General features: G+C 46.7%; 2 protein-coding genes across 3 annotated transcripts in view; one reads left to right on the forward strand and one right to left on the reverse strand.

Annotated features, from left to right (window-relative positions):
• MATN4 (matrilin 4) overlaps positions 1-17,910 on the reverse strand; it is a 40,704-nt gene that overhangs the window by 19,864 nt on the left and 2,930 nt on the right. The window lies entirely within an intron of this gene.
• RBPJL (recombination signal binding protein for immunoglobulin kappa J region like) overlaps positions 4,027-17,910 on the forward strand; it is a 41,993-nt gene continuing 28,109 nt past the window's right edge. Inside the window, exon 1 of the mRNA XM_083510836.1 lies at positions 4,027-4,074. Coding sequence (XP_083366962.1) covers positions 4,065-4,074 — 10 coding nt within the window. The 5' untranslated portion in view covers positions 4,027-4,064. The remainder of the gene's footprint in view (positions 4,075-17,910) is intronic.

The raw sequence follows: 17,910 nt of genomic DNA on the forward strand, positions 1-17,910 counted from the left end.
CCAGAGCAGTACACGGAAACGCCATTTACCTTCCTGCCAGAGCGGTACCTATTTATCTACTTGCACTTTGACGTGCTTTAAAACTACTGGGTTGGCAGGAGCTGGGACCGAGCAACAGGAGCTCACACCGTCGCGGGGATTCGAACCGCTGACCTTCAGATTGGCAAGCCCTAGGCTCAGTGGTTTAAACCACAGAGCCACCTGATGCAGGGTACAAATGATATATATTAAGTGCAAATCATTAGATTTCCCCACCCCCCTTGGGGCCTCATTTACTATTGATACTAGCACCATCCATGAAGGAAAAGTCTCCCACCTGTCTTTGATTCTTCCTATCTCTTTCCTTCCCCATATCTGATCTGACTGGTCATCAGGTGTGATGCTTAGAATGTTAAACTAGGACCAGAGGAGCCTGACTTGTTTGTAACTGGGGAGGGGGAGAACCAGGAACACTACTTGAGCTCCTTGGAAGAAAGGTGGGACGTAACATAATAAAAAAAATTAAATGTATAATGTCACTTGACTCCACAGAACACGGCAAAAACCTGTCTCTTTCCTCTCTGCCCCTTCAGTTAAAAAACCCTGGAATATACTCTAGTTCTGCCCTGAAGTCAGCAACTCTTAAACAGCTCCACCCACTAGACCTGCTGCCCTTTGTGCCTGGAATTTCCTCCCGGAATACCATCTTGGTGCCACAGAATTTTTCTCTCTTTTCAAAGCCTTCCTCCAAGCTCCCCTCTTACATGAGGCCCTTTCTTCCTCCTTACTCCACATTTCTTTTCTATCCCTCTGTTATCGCTCCCCCCGCCCCAGTCACCTAAATTCACACTCTTTGAGCCAGATTCTTCGTATGAGAAAAATAAAGGCCCAACAGATCGTCTGGACTGTGTGGCGATGTTTCTAGGCATCCTTGTTCAAATTAACACATGTGGAAGCTTCCCCCCGTTGCAAGCCGCATCAAAGCACATCCACATCTGCTTTGTGTAAGTACCCCAGAGCTGAACTAAAGCGCTATTCGGACATTTGTCTTCTGGGTTAAATCAACATGCAGGCAGGGAAGAGCATTCTAGATTCCCCCATCACCACCATCCCTCGGAACATCTGCTATGGAGAGCCCGGTTTACTCATGGAGGGACCCTGATTTTCAGGATTCGATCTCGTGCAAAGACTCTACATAAGAACAGCAGGCTCCCTGCTGCAGTCGCCCTCCATCTCAGAGGGCAAAGGGGGCAGTGATGAAGGGGGACAGAGCTAGCAGAAGCCATATAGAGTCTTCCTCTCACCTATTGATTTAACCCTGTGGATGAACGTTTCAAAGAATCATAAGAGTTGGAGGGGACTCTGAGGATCATCTAGTCCAACCCCCTGCAATGAAGGAATATGAATGAATGCAGGGGCAAAGGCATTGTTGGCATCCCCTGGAGAAAGTACCATGAAGGCAGCTTTGCTGCTTGCACCTCGAAAGGAGTAGTGCCCAGGCTCTGGCGCCACCCTGGAATATTTATTTATTTACTTATTTGTTTGCTGCCTTTCCCTCCAAGCAGGGTAGGGCAGTATGCATGGTTCTCCCCTTTTCTTATCCGCCCAACAACCCTGTGAGGTAGGTTAGGCAGAGAGGCAGGGAGTGGTCCAAGGTCGCCCTGCGAACTTCATGGCTGGGTGGGGATTTGAACCTGGGTCTCCCATTTCCTAGTCTGACACTCTAACCACTGGACTGTGCTGACTCACTGAACAGCAACAGGAGCAGGATTCTTATCCTGCTCCAATGTGAGTGGTGTGGGGCAGATATATGCCAATCCTCTTCATGTCATACAACTAAAGCTGTTCTCAGAGAGAAACCGCTGCTAAGCAGAGGAAGAGGGATATGAGGCTGAAGGTTAAAATCCCATTGAAATGTCACAAAATAGCAAGCAAGTTTTCAAATCCAGCAGAACTCTTTGTCAGACTGGATGTCAAGGAAAGCCAGGGACTGTAGGGACATGAGAAAAAGCTTCACTTCCGGTTGAAGCCATAATATCACTGAAAGAACAGCACTTTCACCTTCCATTACCCCTCTGTCCCAGACACTCCAGGGATGGAGTGATGAGCCACAGAGCAAGTCAAAAAGTCATGTGGATTAGCTTAATTTTGGAATCACACATAGTGAGAGAAAACCTCAGCTTCTACAAAAGCCATTTGCATGGAACACTTTCTACTTTAAAAAAACCCTGCACTGTTTTTACCACTTCTTAAATTATTATTATTTCCCTCTCTCTCTCTCTCTTTGGCAATGCAGCAATAACCACAAAAATTGTTTTGGGCAGCTGTGCCATGCATAACATTTCTTGCATTCTACCATGTCCAAACCTTGCTTCAGTGACAGGGTGGCAAGCAGCCTGATTCTGTCTGGGTCCAGGTCATTTCGAAAGCTCAACTAGAGAAAGAAAAACTTGAGAAAAAGCGAGAAGTGAGATGTTTACTTAAAAAATGAGGAGAGAACCAATATATTTTAACCAGAGAGGAATCACATGGTAATACTGCTGACCATCCCTACAGGATTATAGTAAGCATTACTGTGAAAATATATATATATATATCTCCTCCCATAGAAACCTGCCCCAGAATCAAAATCTGCAGGGGAGGCCCTATGAGTTTCCCTGTGACAAGGTCAAGATGCAGCTTTTTCAGCAGGCCTTGGCAGGGGTGAGGGATGAGGTTGGTATATCCCTCCCATTTACATGCAACCCAGTCTAGGACCCCATTACAAAGTGTGAGCTATAGATGCTTATGAATGAATGAGTAAATAAATCAATTTGACCGCTCAGATGCACCATACTATATTTGGGGAAGGACCATAGCTCAGTGCTACAACATTTCCTGTCGGGCAGAAGGTCCAGGTTCAATCCCCAGCGTCTCCAGGTAAGATTAGGAGACTCCTTCCTGAAACCTTGGACCACAAGTTGGCGTAGACAATGGGGATGGGGGCGAAACTTGATCCAATTCGCGTTTGAAGATCAATTTATTCAATTTGCACTTTCGAAAAGATGTGGGACACAGCCATCCTTTAGCCCAAGGGACACATCCCTTGCAGGCGGACTGCATGCAGGTGATGGTGGGGGTCAGATGCAAAAATGGGAGGCATATCAGACATGGCTCTGAACTTTGCAATGGGCTACCTTCCAGCCATGAAAAGACCAGAGGTTTCTGAACATATTCGTTTGTACATGCATCTATATACACCAGAGGTATCTCTCAGTCCTGGCAAACAAAGGACTCCACAGTTCAAGGACACACTCAAGCCAGGAAAAAAGCATGCAGGAAGGGGAATAAGGGGATAGCCCAAGGACAGTCCCAAGGGCCAAATAGGAAGTCCTGGAGAGCCACATCCAGTCCCCAGGGCTCTTCACCCCTTGTCCTAAGCAGCAGGGGGATTTGGGCCCAGAGGCAGAGTGAGTGGGCAACAGCAAGAAGGGGAACAAGGAGGAGACCCGCTTATTGCCCACAAGCCTGCTCCAAAAGAATCCCAAACAAAACCTGGAACCAGCATTGCCCTCAACTCCCCGCCCCCAATGCTGCAGCCGTTGTTCGGTAGTAGTGGGAGGTATGTGAGAAACCAGGAGCAGGAAAGCAGCTGGGGAAAGGATGTGCAAATACTGAGCAGCAGTGGAAGCATTTGAGCAGCAGGCCTTGGAGATTGTGGGCTGTTGTTTTTATTGTTAAAAAAAAGAGCTCTGCTGCAAAGCCAAGGATATTCCAATGGGTTGTCTAAAGCAAAGACCTTCACAACCTGTGCGGAGGGGATAAGGGTATTTGTGTTTGGGCAAAGCCGGTCAAGAGATAAGTGGCTCCACTGGAAAGGCAGCCTATGATTCCTAATTTTAAAAAGGCATGATGCAGGGTTGGGGGGGGGGGGACTCCACAGAACTTGGAAGCAGCCAAAATGCTTATCTCAGCCAGCAGTCCCCTTGCGAGTGCATAAAAAGAAGCCAAGGCAGAGAAAGCCAAAGAGCGAATGGAGGCTGCAGGTGGTGCATTTCAGTTCCTGGAATGATCAAAAGCTAGAAGAAGGGGTCCCTGATCACATAATGGAGCCAGGTATGTCAATGTGAAACCCAATAGGAGTCCTGGCTCTCTCCCTCTCACTGCTCTACCCAGCAATGTCTTGCCCTGTTCCCATTTCGTACTGTCTGGACTAACAGCCAAATCCTGAGTTTCAAGAAAAGCAGCCGCTTTGGGTTTCAGTGTAGCCTGCCTGGTCAATTCTTTAATCTTTTTTCTCCCCTTTGCTGGATAGCAATGCTTTGAATATTCCAATTGTGAATCACATGGGTGAACACACTGTCTGCCCCAGAGCAGAGCAGAATAACACACAGCAAAGTTTCTGGGCAGGATTCTCTTCCAGGTCTACCTGGAGATGCCAGGGATCGAAACTGGGAACATCTGTTTACATGGCAGCTGCTCTGCCACTGAGCTATGGCTCTCACTTCTTTGGTAAAGAAAGTTACAATCATAAAATCATAGAGTTCGTAGAATCATCTAGCCCAGGCTTCCTCAACCTCGGCCCTCCAGATGTTTTTGGCCTACAACTCCCATGATCCCTAGCTAGCAGGACCAGTGGTCAGGGATGATGGAAATTCTAGTCTCAAAACATCTGGAGGGCCAAGGTTGAGGAAGCCTGATCTAGTCCAACTCCCTGCAATGCAGGAATCTTTTGCCCAACGTCAGGCTCAAACCCACGACCCTGAGCATGAGAGTAAGAGTCTCATGCTCTACCGACTAGGCTATCCTCAGTTAAAACATTCCACAGTATATTTTGCATGGAATATACTTAGACAGTCTCTTGGACAGTGATTCGGATGCAGAAGAATCCTTTACTGTGGTGGCACCCCAATTATGAACACCTCCACACATGCTTTTTTTCAAGTGCCTGCTCAAAATTCACTCATCAGTTTACTAAAGGCATTTTTAGGATGATAGCTGTGAAATTATTTTGAAGTATGAAGCCACTTCAATGCTTCTGGAGAGTGCTGTTATTCACTGTGTTTTCAATTCCTGGTGGCATTTGTGGTAGTTTCTGGAATTTAATGCATTTATGGTTTTATGTTCTGTATTTTACTCTGCTTCGTAGCCAGCTCTGGTATAGTTTTGGATGGAAGACTAGGTTAGAAATAGTTTAGCTACACAAATAAATACATAAAACCCTCAATGCACATGCAACAGAAGAGGGGTGGCCCAGATTGAATGCCCAGTGACTCAGTGGGAGGGGTCCCTGCATTCCCACAAGAAGAACCAGCACTGCTTAGGCATAGCTGCATGCGTGAAGGCTTCCAAAGGTAAAACTAAAGGACCCCTGACAGTCGTGAACGACTCTGGGGTTGCGGCGCTCATCTCGCTTTGCTGGCCGAGGGAGCCGATGTTTGTCCGCAGTTTTTCTGGGTCATGTGGCCAGCATGATGAAGCCACTTCTGGCAAAACCAGAGCAGTGCATGGAAACGCCATTTACCTTCCCGCTGGAGTGGTACCTATTTATCTACTTGCACTTTGACATGCTTTCAAGCTGCTAGGTAGGCAGGAGCTGGGACCTAGCAACTGGAGCTCACCCCGTCACGGGGATTCGAACCGCCGACCTTCTGATAGGCAAGCCCTAGGCTCAGTGGTTTAAACCACAGCGCCACCCGTTTGTAGCTAGCCAAATTAATATGAAGCGAGTGGGAGGGAAGGGGGCAGTGCGGGCACACAGTGATGGAGGTTGGGCTAGCCAGCGAGGCCCCGCTCATCAATTTCATCAATGTGTAAGCTCTGGCTTCTGAAAAGGGCTTGATGAGCACTACGCAGAGGGTTGACTCCAGCAAAGTCAATGCCTTTGTGCATTGAAATTGTTCCGCAAACTCAATGACTTCACTGCATACAACCCAGAATCACCCACTGCAGGTCACCCAACTCCTGCTTGGTGGCTTCCTAGGCTGTGCCGGTTCCGGGTGCCCATTCTATTGAGCACCAGGCACACCGGGCTGGCTCACCTAGGTGAGTCTCTTCTGGACACAGGACAGCTGCATTCCTAAGTACCTCCTGCCTCATGTTAGGTAGTGTGGTTATACCTTCTTCTGAGTGTTACTGTGCTTTAACAAGGTTAGAATGTTTCATGAAAAGCTGGCCAGGGGCTGTGCTGGGCACACAGCTTGAGATGTTATGTAAACAAAGAAAAAGGAACAAGCGCTGTGAGGATGGCCAGCAACAGCTTTGCCTCTCGACCTCTAAAAGTGCCACAGTGGGGAATGACAACTAGCTTAGCCCAACACACGGCACTGAATGCTTCCCGCCAGGCATGGTAATTATTTTTCCATACCTCTTTGCTCTTTGCCCCGTCCCCAGCCTGGCAAACCCACTGCAAACGGCTGAAACATGAACCTGCCTTTGCCTTCCTGACACAGTGACAAATTATTTCCCACGTGGAAAGCCTGAGTTAGGCTCCGCGGTTCAGCTCCCTCGCAGCCCGAATCAGCAGCGAGTGAGAGAGCTGAACAAAAAGCTCTTTATTAAAACAGAGAGATCGTTTTACCTTTTATGTTCTGCAGAGCAGGAGCTGATTTCTTCTGATTTCGAGCCAACCTGTTTTAACGTGTGCCAAATTATTACCCCAGTGAAGGATTAAAAACGGTACTCTGTAACCGGCATGCATGTGACACCAATGTTGAAGGACCTAGGTCACATCCACAGCATTCATTTAATGCATATGGTTCTCCCCACCCAAAGAATCCTGGGAACTGTAGTTTGTGGGGGGCTTCAGAGGGCCTGGAAATGCTCTGCTACTGTAGCTGCTCAGTGCCGTTTCGTGTGAGTTTCCCATCAACCTTCTTCCTCCCTACAATGATGTAATCACACAAGCAATCACCATGTAGCTAAGTTGGCCTTCCCCATCCTGGTGCTATCTAGACACAGCTGGGTTCCAGCTCTCATCAGCCCCAATGGTGATAGATGCTGGGAGTTGTAGCCCCATACCATCTGGAGAGCATCCTGTTGGAGATGGCTGGGCTATGTGATGCCCATCACTAAGGGCAAATATAAATCCTTCAGAATGATTGTATGCTGGTTGGAAATGCAGCAGGGAGAGAATATCGCGAAAGTATCAATCAACAGGGGCTTCAAAGAGGATCTGTAGAACCCACATAATGCCAGGCACCTGAGAGAAGAATGCTGAAGCTGTTAGGGGTGCAGAAAAATGGACACTTCTGCAACTTGTCATACACACCCCTAAAAATTGGGTGAAATTGGGAAGTAGGTATTTCAAGAAGTGTTCACAATATGCACACAGAGCTCAGCACTGACTTGAACTGTCTTCAGGACTCCCAATATACCAGCATGCAGGAAGATGTCTAAAATGCTTCTCGCATGTGTGAAGGTTTCACTCTCCATGACACACAGCCAGGAACTCCAGTCTGATCCTCTCTTCTGTGGAAATTATTACAAGCGTTGTATTCATTCAAGGGTGGGTTCGTGGATTTTCCCACAGGCATCAGCTTGGCTACTGTGAGAACAAAACACTGAACTTGATGGGCCTTTGGTCTGATTCAGCAAGGTTCTTCTTGTGTTCTTACAACATTCAACAAGGCTGCAATCCTAATCCCAATTACTTGGGAGTAAAACCTACCAAATTTAATGGCGTTTGCTTCTGAGGGGACATAGTTAGGATTGCAGCCGTAGGCCCAGATGTGCGGAGGAGACACATAACAGTAATGTAGTTTGGAAAAGCACCCTCATGTGTTCTATCAGCTACTGTAAAAACTGTCAACACCACTATCCTGTCATCAAATCTTTATCATCCCCACGATCACTTCGTACTGATTCAATGGCTTTATGCCATTTTGATTCTGTTAGCCACCCGGAGCAACTTAATGCAAAGCTGGGATATGTAAATATGGAGTTAAGATAATGTGCATATAAGCAGGTGTCAAAATTCAGCACAAAGTCTTGCTAGGGAGCACCATATTCATTCACATTTGGCTTTCCTAACCCAAAGAATTAAGCTTCCATGTGTATCTGGTGGAATGATGTTGGCTCTCCAGAAGAAGATGCAAAGAGACTTACAGCACAAGACTATGGATGTCTACTTGAAAGTTATGTCCCATTTAGCTCAATGAAATTTATTCCCAGGTTATACTGGGAATTGTAAACGGCGCTTCCGTGTGCTGCTCTGGTTCGCCAGATGCGGCTTAGTCATGCTGGCCACATGACCCAGAAGCTGTCTGCGGACAAACGCCGGCTCCCTCGGCCAGTAAAGTGAGATGAGCGCCGCAACCCCAGAGTCATTCACGACTGGACCTTTACCTTTAAAACTGGGAATCGTAGCTCTATGAAGTGTAAAATAGAGTTCCCAAGATTATCTGGGGTAAGCCATGTGCTTTAAATGTGCTTACTTGGGAGTAAGCCCCAATATACACAGTAAGACTTACTTAAGAGCAAACATAGAATTGAACTGCTTGCTCACAATCTTTAGTAAGGCATTCAGGTTTTAGATGGGTATCTTTCTTAGTCCTACCATAGGTCTACAAAGTCATAGTTCAACACTCTAAATTACTACACCAAAGCAGCTCTAGAGAAGCATTAAGGAGAGATGCTTCTCAACAGTGTGAACTCTTTGGGCAATATGGTTTGATGCTTACCAAAAACCCACCCTAACTTGCACATTTCGATGGACACTGGCCTCATTAATTTTCTGTTCTGGGGTGTCACTAGAACTGGCTGCTTTGATCTTCCCACGAACATTTGGATTTTCCATTTGTGTACACATCTCTGCTGGTTACAGGGATCAAAAGCGTGGCGCAGGGACCCTGTGCAGTAAGCTGGTAGGAATGCAGGCATCTTGTCCAAGTTCCTTTGCAGACTGAGAGGAGTATCTAAATCACAGTCTCAGGCCAGCTTTGTGAGTGAATTTACTGTACTCTGTGCCCTTTAGCTTTTAAGTAAAGGGTGAAGTTTGCAGTACTTCTGGAAAAGGGAATGAATCTCAGCAGTGAAACTCTGGTTTCCTCTTCTTCTGAGCTTTTGCGGGTTTTGCCTAAGATAAAGTTTTTGCTTCCCTATCAAATATCTGCCTGTGGCCGACCTAAGCTGCAGCATGACTCTTGTCTAACCCGTGCAATTTTGGAAACACACATGCGCAGCAACTGAAAGCCTAAATTCTCTTCTAAGCATTTCTGAGGTTTTGAACAGTTTGAACAAATAGCATTTAACTCTGCAAATGATATACACTGCTAGACATCAGAATTGTCAATTCCCTTGGGAACAACCTTTGGAGATCAAGAGGTGATCCTGAACAAAGCACTGCATCCCCAGGAGAGCTCTTGCACCAGGAGCCACAATGGGTACCAGCAAACGGCCTGCTTGGGCAGCCCCATAAGGTCTCACTGCTGATGTCTGTCCTGAGGGACCCTTTAGCTGGTGCTCAAATCTGAGTGCCTGGCAGCTGAATCTAGAGTCATTTTAATTTCTCACAATGCCCTGATGTAATGTTGCTCTGGGGCCTTGCAGAAATTGTAAATGGCAAACCCATTGGAGCACTGCTGCTGTCACCAAGTAAGCCCACTGACATAAGAGAGGGCCAACCGGAAAGCACTTTGCTAAGAGCCCCCTCACACCCAGATCTGGCCCTATCAGTGGCTGCACAGTTTTCATTCTCCATCTTTGCCTTACATAACGGAGAGATGCCCTGGTCAAGATTTCTCTCCCACCTGCCTCCACTAAATTCCTGAAGATGTAATGGAGCTCCATGAGAAAGCCCTGCAAGCTTGAGGCATTTTTCTATACTCCAGTGCCAATGTATTAGATATCTGGTATGGAGGAAAGGGAGAAGAAGTTAGGCAATGCCAGGTTTGCACTGAGAGAGCTGTCAAATCAATTGGAACTAGAGCTGAGTCAAATGTTCTCAGAGGAAGTTTTTTTAATGAGAAAAATTCTGTTTTGTTTTTCTCTCTACCCTGCCCCAGAAAAAGCCCACTTTAAAAGAATTTATTTGTGTTTGTTTGGTTGGTTGGTTGGTTGGTTGGTTCCCCACCACACACACACAATATGCACAGCCTTAGAATAACAACAGATCCAGGGCACTGTGGGAGCATTTGCCAGGGGGGGGTTACAAAATGGCAGCCAGGTTGCCAACACCATTGTCGCTACTGTCTCTTGCAACAGCAGGCAGGCAGACAGAAAGTTGTAGTAGGGAAAGAGAGCTGGGCAGCTACCACTGCTAATTAGAGTGGCCAGTTATGCATTGATGATTTACATGCATGGATGCAAATTTAGAAATAATTTAAAAAGAAGCACAACAGACAATATGCCACTCTGCCACTTCCTTGCAGAGAAGCTGTCTGGACTGGCAGCAGCTGAATCTTTCCTCTCTCATAGTACTAGGACTTGGGCAGAATTCAGGACAGACAAAAGAATGTACTTCTTCACGCGGTGCATACTTAAATGATGGAATGTGCTCCCACAAGAGGCAGTGATGTCCACCACCTTGGATGCCTTTAAAACAGGACTGGATGCTTCTTGCCCATTTAGCTCAGTTGGTTAGAGCATGGTGCTGATGATGCCAACACCACAGGTTCGATCCCCGTATGGGACAGCTGCATATTCTATCATTGCAAGGGATTGAACTAGATTGTCCTCAGGGTCCCCTTCCAACTCTACAATTTTATGATTCTATGAAATTCATGGAGGATAGCAGTACTCTGCCTCCACTGTCAGAGGGAGTATGCCTCTATGAGTACTAGTTGCTGAGAATTATCAGTAGAGAAAGAGAACTGTTATGTTCAGGTCCTTCTTGTATGCATCCCACCCCGTGAGAATAGGATGCCTGACTAGATGGCCAATTGGCCTGATCCAGCAGGCTCTTCTTATTTTCCTTCAATCCTAGCAGCATGATGCTGTCCTTCAGCACATCTGAGGACAGCAGAGTAGCTTATAAGGCATGGGGCTGTGTGGCACACACATCTGCCCTCCCACAGGCTACCACCACCCCACACACCCTTCAGCATCTGCTGTCTGAGGCAGCCGCCTTGCTTTGCCTAATAGTAGGGCTGGGGCTGGCCCCAGGAGAATCTAATTTTGGGAGGGAGTACTTAATGCTCTTCTTGCCCACCGATTCTCCCCTTCCAACGTCCCCTAGGAAAACAACCTAGGAGGGAAATGAGACTGGGGTTGGAGGGAAGGTTCCGTGGCATTTCTCCCCTGCAAATCTACCTCCTGACTTGTGCATTATTGTGGCAAAAGCAGGTCTGGAAGCAGCCATTTGCCAGGTAGCATGCAATTCTGTTCTCAGAATAACTGTTGTGCCATGTTCGCTTGCTGAAAGAAAGGGGGGGCATGAAGCTCTTGGTATATATGTAACACCTCCTACACCCATTTCTATTCCAAGCCCTGTTTTAACAAGGCTATTTCAAAACAATCTGCCCATTTTGCCAAGATGCATGAAGGCGGGGAGTGGGGAGACGACTTCCAACCGCTTTTAAAATATAAAATGTTATATGATACTTAAAGCTATGTCTGCGTTGCAAAAACCCACAGAAGACTAATTCTTCCACCTCACAAGCGGGTAACATAGAAGTGTGAAGGGCGAGTCGTAGGGGCAAGCCTCTGAATGAAACCTTTATGAAGTCCCTGATCCAAATCTGGTGACAGACATTCAGTGGATTGAACCCACATAGTCAAAGCTCCTTCTGTCTGGAGGAAGCTGGAAGAAGGCTGAGGGAGAAGCAGGGAAAACTTAATTGCTCTACAATAATTATAGATCTATATCTGGGGGAACCCTATGTTTCCACAAAAGCTCATCCAGGGATTGGGGAGAGTTCCTCAGTGAGATGATAACACATAGCAGATACAACTTTCCTGAAAACCATTACCAATATTCTTCCCCTGCAGTGTTCAACTGCAGAAGGGTATTGGGCTCATGGACTGCCTTTCTCCAGATAAATCATGACCTGTAAACAAGGTCTGTTCTTGGTTTTCATCTCATAGTTTGTCTGGGGAAGACAAAGCATGAGTTTGAATTCAGACACAATGCTAATCCAAACCACGGTTTAGCTCATAGCAGTGTGGCAGCAGCAAGATCAGAGGAATAGGAGCAAAGCTGTCACAGGCAATCTCTCAGTTAATCAGAACGTTTAGCATTATGGGTAAATGATGTCAGTGAGGGCCACCAAGCTTTGCAAGTGCCTCTCCTAAGAGTATGCCCTTGCCAGAATATGTCTACATAATCCTCTGCAACACAAAACACCAGGGGTTCTAGAGCAGAGATGTATAGCAGACCCACAGGCAGAAACCTTGCAAGGCGCAAACCTAAGGCATAGTAGTTCAGGAAGGGAGAATCAATGCAGAGCAACTGGAACCTACCGTATTTTTCGCTCTATAACACGCACCTGACCATAACACGCACGTAGTTTTTAGAGGAGGAAAACAAGAAAAAAATATTCTAAACAAAACAGTGGATGTATGATTTTTGTGGTTCATGCTGTGGCCACAGACATGTGATCTGACGGTGAGTTTGGGGTAGCCCAATGCAAAAATCCTGAGGATCCATGTGGGTCCATGCTTTGTAACCACGTTTTTGCCCCATTGTGGCCCCATGAAACAGTGGGTGCGTGTGTGTTTTTTGTGCAGGCTGTAGCCATGGACATGCTATGTGATCTGATGGTGAATTTGGGGTGACCCAGTGCAAAAATCCTGAGGATCCATGTGGATCCGTGCTTTGTAACCACGTTTTAAGTGGGGAGGGAAGGAAAAGCACTCAAGGGACAAGGAGCACACGTGGGGGGGTGTGGAGAAGGGTGCTGCTAATAATGCAGGAGAGGCTCCTCTCCGGCTTTGCTCCTTTAGAACAAGCAGGCTCTGCATCTCTCCCTCCTCCCCAGCAAGGAAACCACGATAGTAACCACTCTGAGACAAATCAAGAAAAAGTGCGACCAACACTCTCCCCCAACAAGCACAGTGAGGTCAACACACACACACACACACACACACACAGAGAGAGAGAGAGAGAGAGAGAACTGGCCCTAAAGTTGCAGGGCGCTGGAAGTCGCAGGGGCGCTGGGGGAGTGAATGGGAAGCAAGAGAAGGAGAACGATCCCTCACACACACACACACAGACACACAGAGTGTCAATTCTAAAGTCGCAGGGGCGCTGGGGGAGTGAATGGGAAGCAAGAGGAAAAGGAGCCCTCACACACAGAGAGACACACAGTGTGGATTCTAAAATCGCAGGAAGAGTGAATGGGAAGCAAATCACACACAGAGAGACACACAGAGTGTGGATTCTAACGTGGGGAGAGTGAAGGGGAAGCAAGAGGAGAAGCAGCCCTCACGCACACACAGACACACACACAGAGTGTGGATTCTAACGTCGGGAGAATGAAGGGGAAGCAAGAGGAGAAGCAGCCCTCACGCACACACAGACACACAGAGTGTGGATTCTAACGTGGGGAGAGTGAAGGGGAAGCAAGAGGAGAAGCAGCCCTCACGCACACACAGACACACAGAGTGTGGATTCTAACGTCGGGAGAGTGAAGGGGAAGCAAGAGGAGAAGCAGCCCTCACGCACACACAGACACACAGAGTGTGGATTCTAACGTCGGGAGACACGCTGCCGTCAGCTGTTTTGCGGGCTTCCCAGCGAGGGAGGAGAAGAGGACAGGCTGCTGGAAAGCCTAGAGGGGCAAGCAGGCTGCCCTCAGATGTTTTGCTGGCTTCCCAGCGAGGGAGGAGAGGAGAACAGGCTGCTGGAAAGCCATAGAGGGGCAAGCAGGCAGACACGCTGCCCTCAGCTGTTTTGCTGGCTTCCCAGCGAGGGAGGAGAGGAGAACAGGCTGCTGGAAAGCCTAGAGGGGCAAGCAGGCAGACATGCTGCCCTCAGATGTTTTGCTGGCTTCCCAGCGAGGGAGGAGAGGAGAACAGGCTGCTGGAAAGCCTAGAGGGGCAAGCAGGCAGACACGCTGCCATCAGCTGTTTTGCGGGCTTCCCAGCGAGGGAGGAGAGGAGAACAGGCTGCTGGAAAGCCTAGAGGGGCAAGCAGGCAGACACGCTGCGCTCCTCTGCCTGCATTCGCTCCATAACACGCACACACATTTCCCTTTGTCTTTTAGGGGAAAGAAACTGCGTGTTATGGTCCGAAAAATACGGTAAATACTGGCATTGTTCACACTTCACATTAAACCATGGCTTGGCATTATAGGGAGAAGCACAGAAAAGCCTTACGCTTGTATGATTCCCACCCCCACCCCTACTCCACTCTTCCTGTACAACCATAAGGAGATTGGAAGCTTCCATTCATTTTAATTAGCTACAGGGAAGTTTTAACGTCTGATCCGTGAGATTTTTGAAATATTGAGCAATATACGAATGCTTTTTAAACAAACAAACTGTGGTGAATCTCAACTATGGTTTGTGGAAACAAGGCACATTCTTATTTTTGGTACGGCATCTTTGTAAACCACTTATGAACAACTGTTTCTTCGCAGTAGGGCTGTAGCTCAGTGGTACAGCATCCTGCTTTACACGCAGGAGCCACCGGGTTCAATTCCCATCATCTCCAGGCAGGGCTGAAAGAGAGCCTTGTCTAAAAACCCTGGAGAGCCGCTGCCAGCCAGTGCAAACAAAACTGAGCCAGACTGACTTGTAGTCTCACTCAGTGTTAGAAGCTTAGATATATGAGCTAATCACCAAATGGAACCTTAAACCAAGGTTACAGTCACCACAACAGAATGTCTAGGCATCTTTTCTTTGCAGTGAAATTTATTATTACGGTTACAGTGGTACCTCAGGTTACAGGCGCTTCAGGTTACGTGATTTTGGGTTGCGCACCGCGCTGATCCTGGAAGTACCGGAACAGGTTACTTCCAGGTTTTGGCACTCGCACATGCGCAGAAGCACTACATCATGCTTTGCGCATGTGCAGAAGTGCCGAGTCGTGACCCGCGCATGCGCAGATGCAGTGCTGTGGGTTGCGAACGTGCCTCCCTCATGGATCACGTTCTCAACCCGAGGTTCCACTATATTATTATTATTATCATCATCATCATCATCATCATCATCATCATCATTTCCTTACCACTTTATATTTTAAATAAGAAAATCTCAAAGCGGTTTACAACACATTAAAACATCAAATAAAACAAACCAGAATAAAACACATTCAAGCTTCAAGTAAACTATTTCAGATCCTTCTCTAAGTGATAGTTTGCTTTTCCCATATTTAGTTGCCTAGTTAATTTATACAGCAGAAGCACCCTAGGAAACCAGTGTGGCATAGTGGCTAGAGCAGGCATAGGCAAACTCAGCCCTCCAGATGTTTTGGGACTACAACTCCCATCATCCCTGACCACTGGTCCTGTTAGCTATTTGCCTATGCCTGGGCTAGAGTGTTGGACTAGGGCTGGGAGATGAAGGTCCAACTCTCCATCCATCATGAAGCTCCCTGGGTGACCTTGGGCCAGTCACAGTCTCTTAACCTACCTAACAGGGTCGCTGTAGGGATTAACTTGGGTGGGTGGGGGTGGAAACCATGTACTCCTTGGAGGAAAAGATGGAGTATAAATGCAGTGACTAAGCTCTTCTTCTTACCTGCTTAAGAAAGCTGGAGGGGCCAGCCAGGTAGAGATGTCAGTTGACAACCTGGCACCCAGATATCTCCATGTGGTTGCAACTGGACCTGTGCCAGTTGCAAACCATGCCTGGGGGATTGCTATCACTGGTCGGACTCAGTATAAGACAGCTCCCCATTTCCCAGTCTTGTTCTACACCCACTTTGAGTGCTTTTGCCTAACTGCAACGCGTGCTTGAAAAGTGGTCATCCCTCTTGCTTGTCTAGATGGAAGTTGGAGAGAGGTGTATGCCACCCACTTTTGCAATAGGTCTTGGAATGCCAGCAGTGGGACAGAGGCAAAGAAGAGGGTCATAGGTGTTAAGTTGTGGGCGAACATATCAGACGACACAGCGATTCTTCAAACAGCTCTTCTTTATTCTGAGGCCAGAACTGAACTGAGCTGAAGGGCTCAGTCAGCCTGCTTATATAGAGCTCCAGTACCTTGTTACTGTAACAACTTTCTAAAACTATCCAATCACTGAACGTCACTTTCGATCCTTCATTTGCATAACTATCTACAGTATCCCCCTGCTACAGTATCCCCCTGCTGGCCCAGGGTGAGAACTTCACTACATAACAATAGGAAGTTGTCTTATTCCAAGCCAGACTGTGCCATTGGCATTTAAAAGATGGAACAGAAGCCTGAGACTGCTATTCTATGTGCACTTACCTGGGATTAAGAACCACCAAATATGATGAGACTTATTCCCAAGTCAATATACATAAGCTTTGCACCATTAACTCCCCCTAAATCAGAGCACTCCAGTCTAAGCACTTAGCAGATCAAGTATCTCTTATTTGTTCTCCCAGCAGCGGCAGACTATAACTCATCTATGCCAGCTACTTTCTTCAGATGTTGCAGCCACACACTTGAGAGCAGAGCAATCCCCCTCCCACCTCTCAAAATGAGGTTAGATGCATACCTAGGAAATTTTAGCAAAGGGCCCCTGTTGGAGACACTGAGGAATGTTTTAAGCTTTGCTTGAGAAGCCTTGCAGGAAACCTCAGGAGACGTATTGAGTTCTGAACAACCGAAGGACAAATTCACACAGAATTCTATTTTAAAGAAATACAATTGTCTGCTGAAAAAGGAATCCAAAAGAAAAGAAAAGACTCTCTCACCAAATGGCGTCTGATGAAATAATAATAATTTTTTAAAGGAGGGAAAGATGTCTTTCGTTTTTCTTCCTTTTTTTTTGGTTTTAAAGATTTGAACAACAGTTCTTCCAGATGGCTTCAGTAAAAGCCTATTAGTTTAGGTAGATAGTGTCCTTTTACTTTTTTTTGGGGGGGGGACGAAACACCAAACTCTCCTGCCCGCATTCCAGACAGGAATTCATATTTCATGCGGGGCCAATTCCATCTCCGAAGCAAATCCACTTACTGTACAGAGCCACCCTCTGAGAGGCAAATACCAAAGCTGAGCTCTGCAAGCGAACCATAAAGATTCGCTTCAGAAAAGTTTTCTTTGCTGCCAGGTCCTAAACACCATCCTCAAGGCAGCTTATTCCCCTGGCTTTTACAAGATTTCATTCTTGGAGGTTTGGCTATTCCAGTGTGAGATGCCGGCAAGGTTTTTCGAAGGATAATTTATTGTGCCGCTTTTAACCACCGGGTTTATGGGACAAAAGTCCCATTGACTCCAGCAATATGGAGCCATGCCTTTCCTGTCTGCCTTCTCGGCACTAAAACCACTAGACTTTTTCTGGTAAGCAAGACCCCTATAGAACATGCTTCTACCTCTTACATAGGAGCTCTTTCTGTGCTGCCATTATACATGCAACGGTTTACTTCCAGGAACAAGTTTGCCCAATTACAGAGAATTCTTTTATAGGTCCTAACCTCGTCAAAATGTTTCAGGTCTGCAACATTTATAGTCTTGGACACTGCACACTGACTTGTAAGGAAATCCCACTGTGTTCAAGTGTAAATAGCAACACTCCATTACTTGATTGATTGATTGGTTATTAATAAGCAATTTTTATGATGGTGAGCCTATTAACAGGAATAATACGATTTTAAATATAAGTACATACAAAAATCACAGGTGCTAGGTATTGTCTAGATAGGTATATTAGAAGATACAACCCTTTGTCCCCCCTATACAACAGAATGCAACTGAGTACCCCATTTTCAGATCTGTTTATACATATGCAAATGTATGCAGATTTATTGGCCCAAATCCAGAGGTTAGTTGTGCTTAAATCCCATTGCAATAAACTAATCTGCAATTGTAAAAGTTCTGTCCCATCAATTCCAATGGGTCTAAAACACAATTACCCTGGGTTTGGGTTGCTGCAATAATTGAT

Source organism: Podarcis liolepis (assembly GCF_965112155.1).
Source record: "Podarcis liolepis genome assembly, chromosome: 6".
Classification (NCBI taxonomy): domain Eukaryota; kingdom Metazoa; phylum Chordata; class Lepidosauria; order Squamata; family Lacertidae; genus Podarcis; species Podarcis liolepis.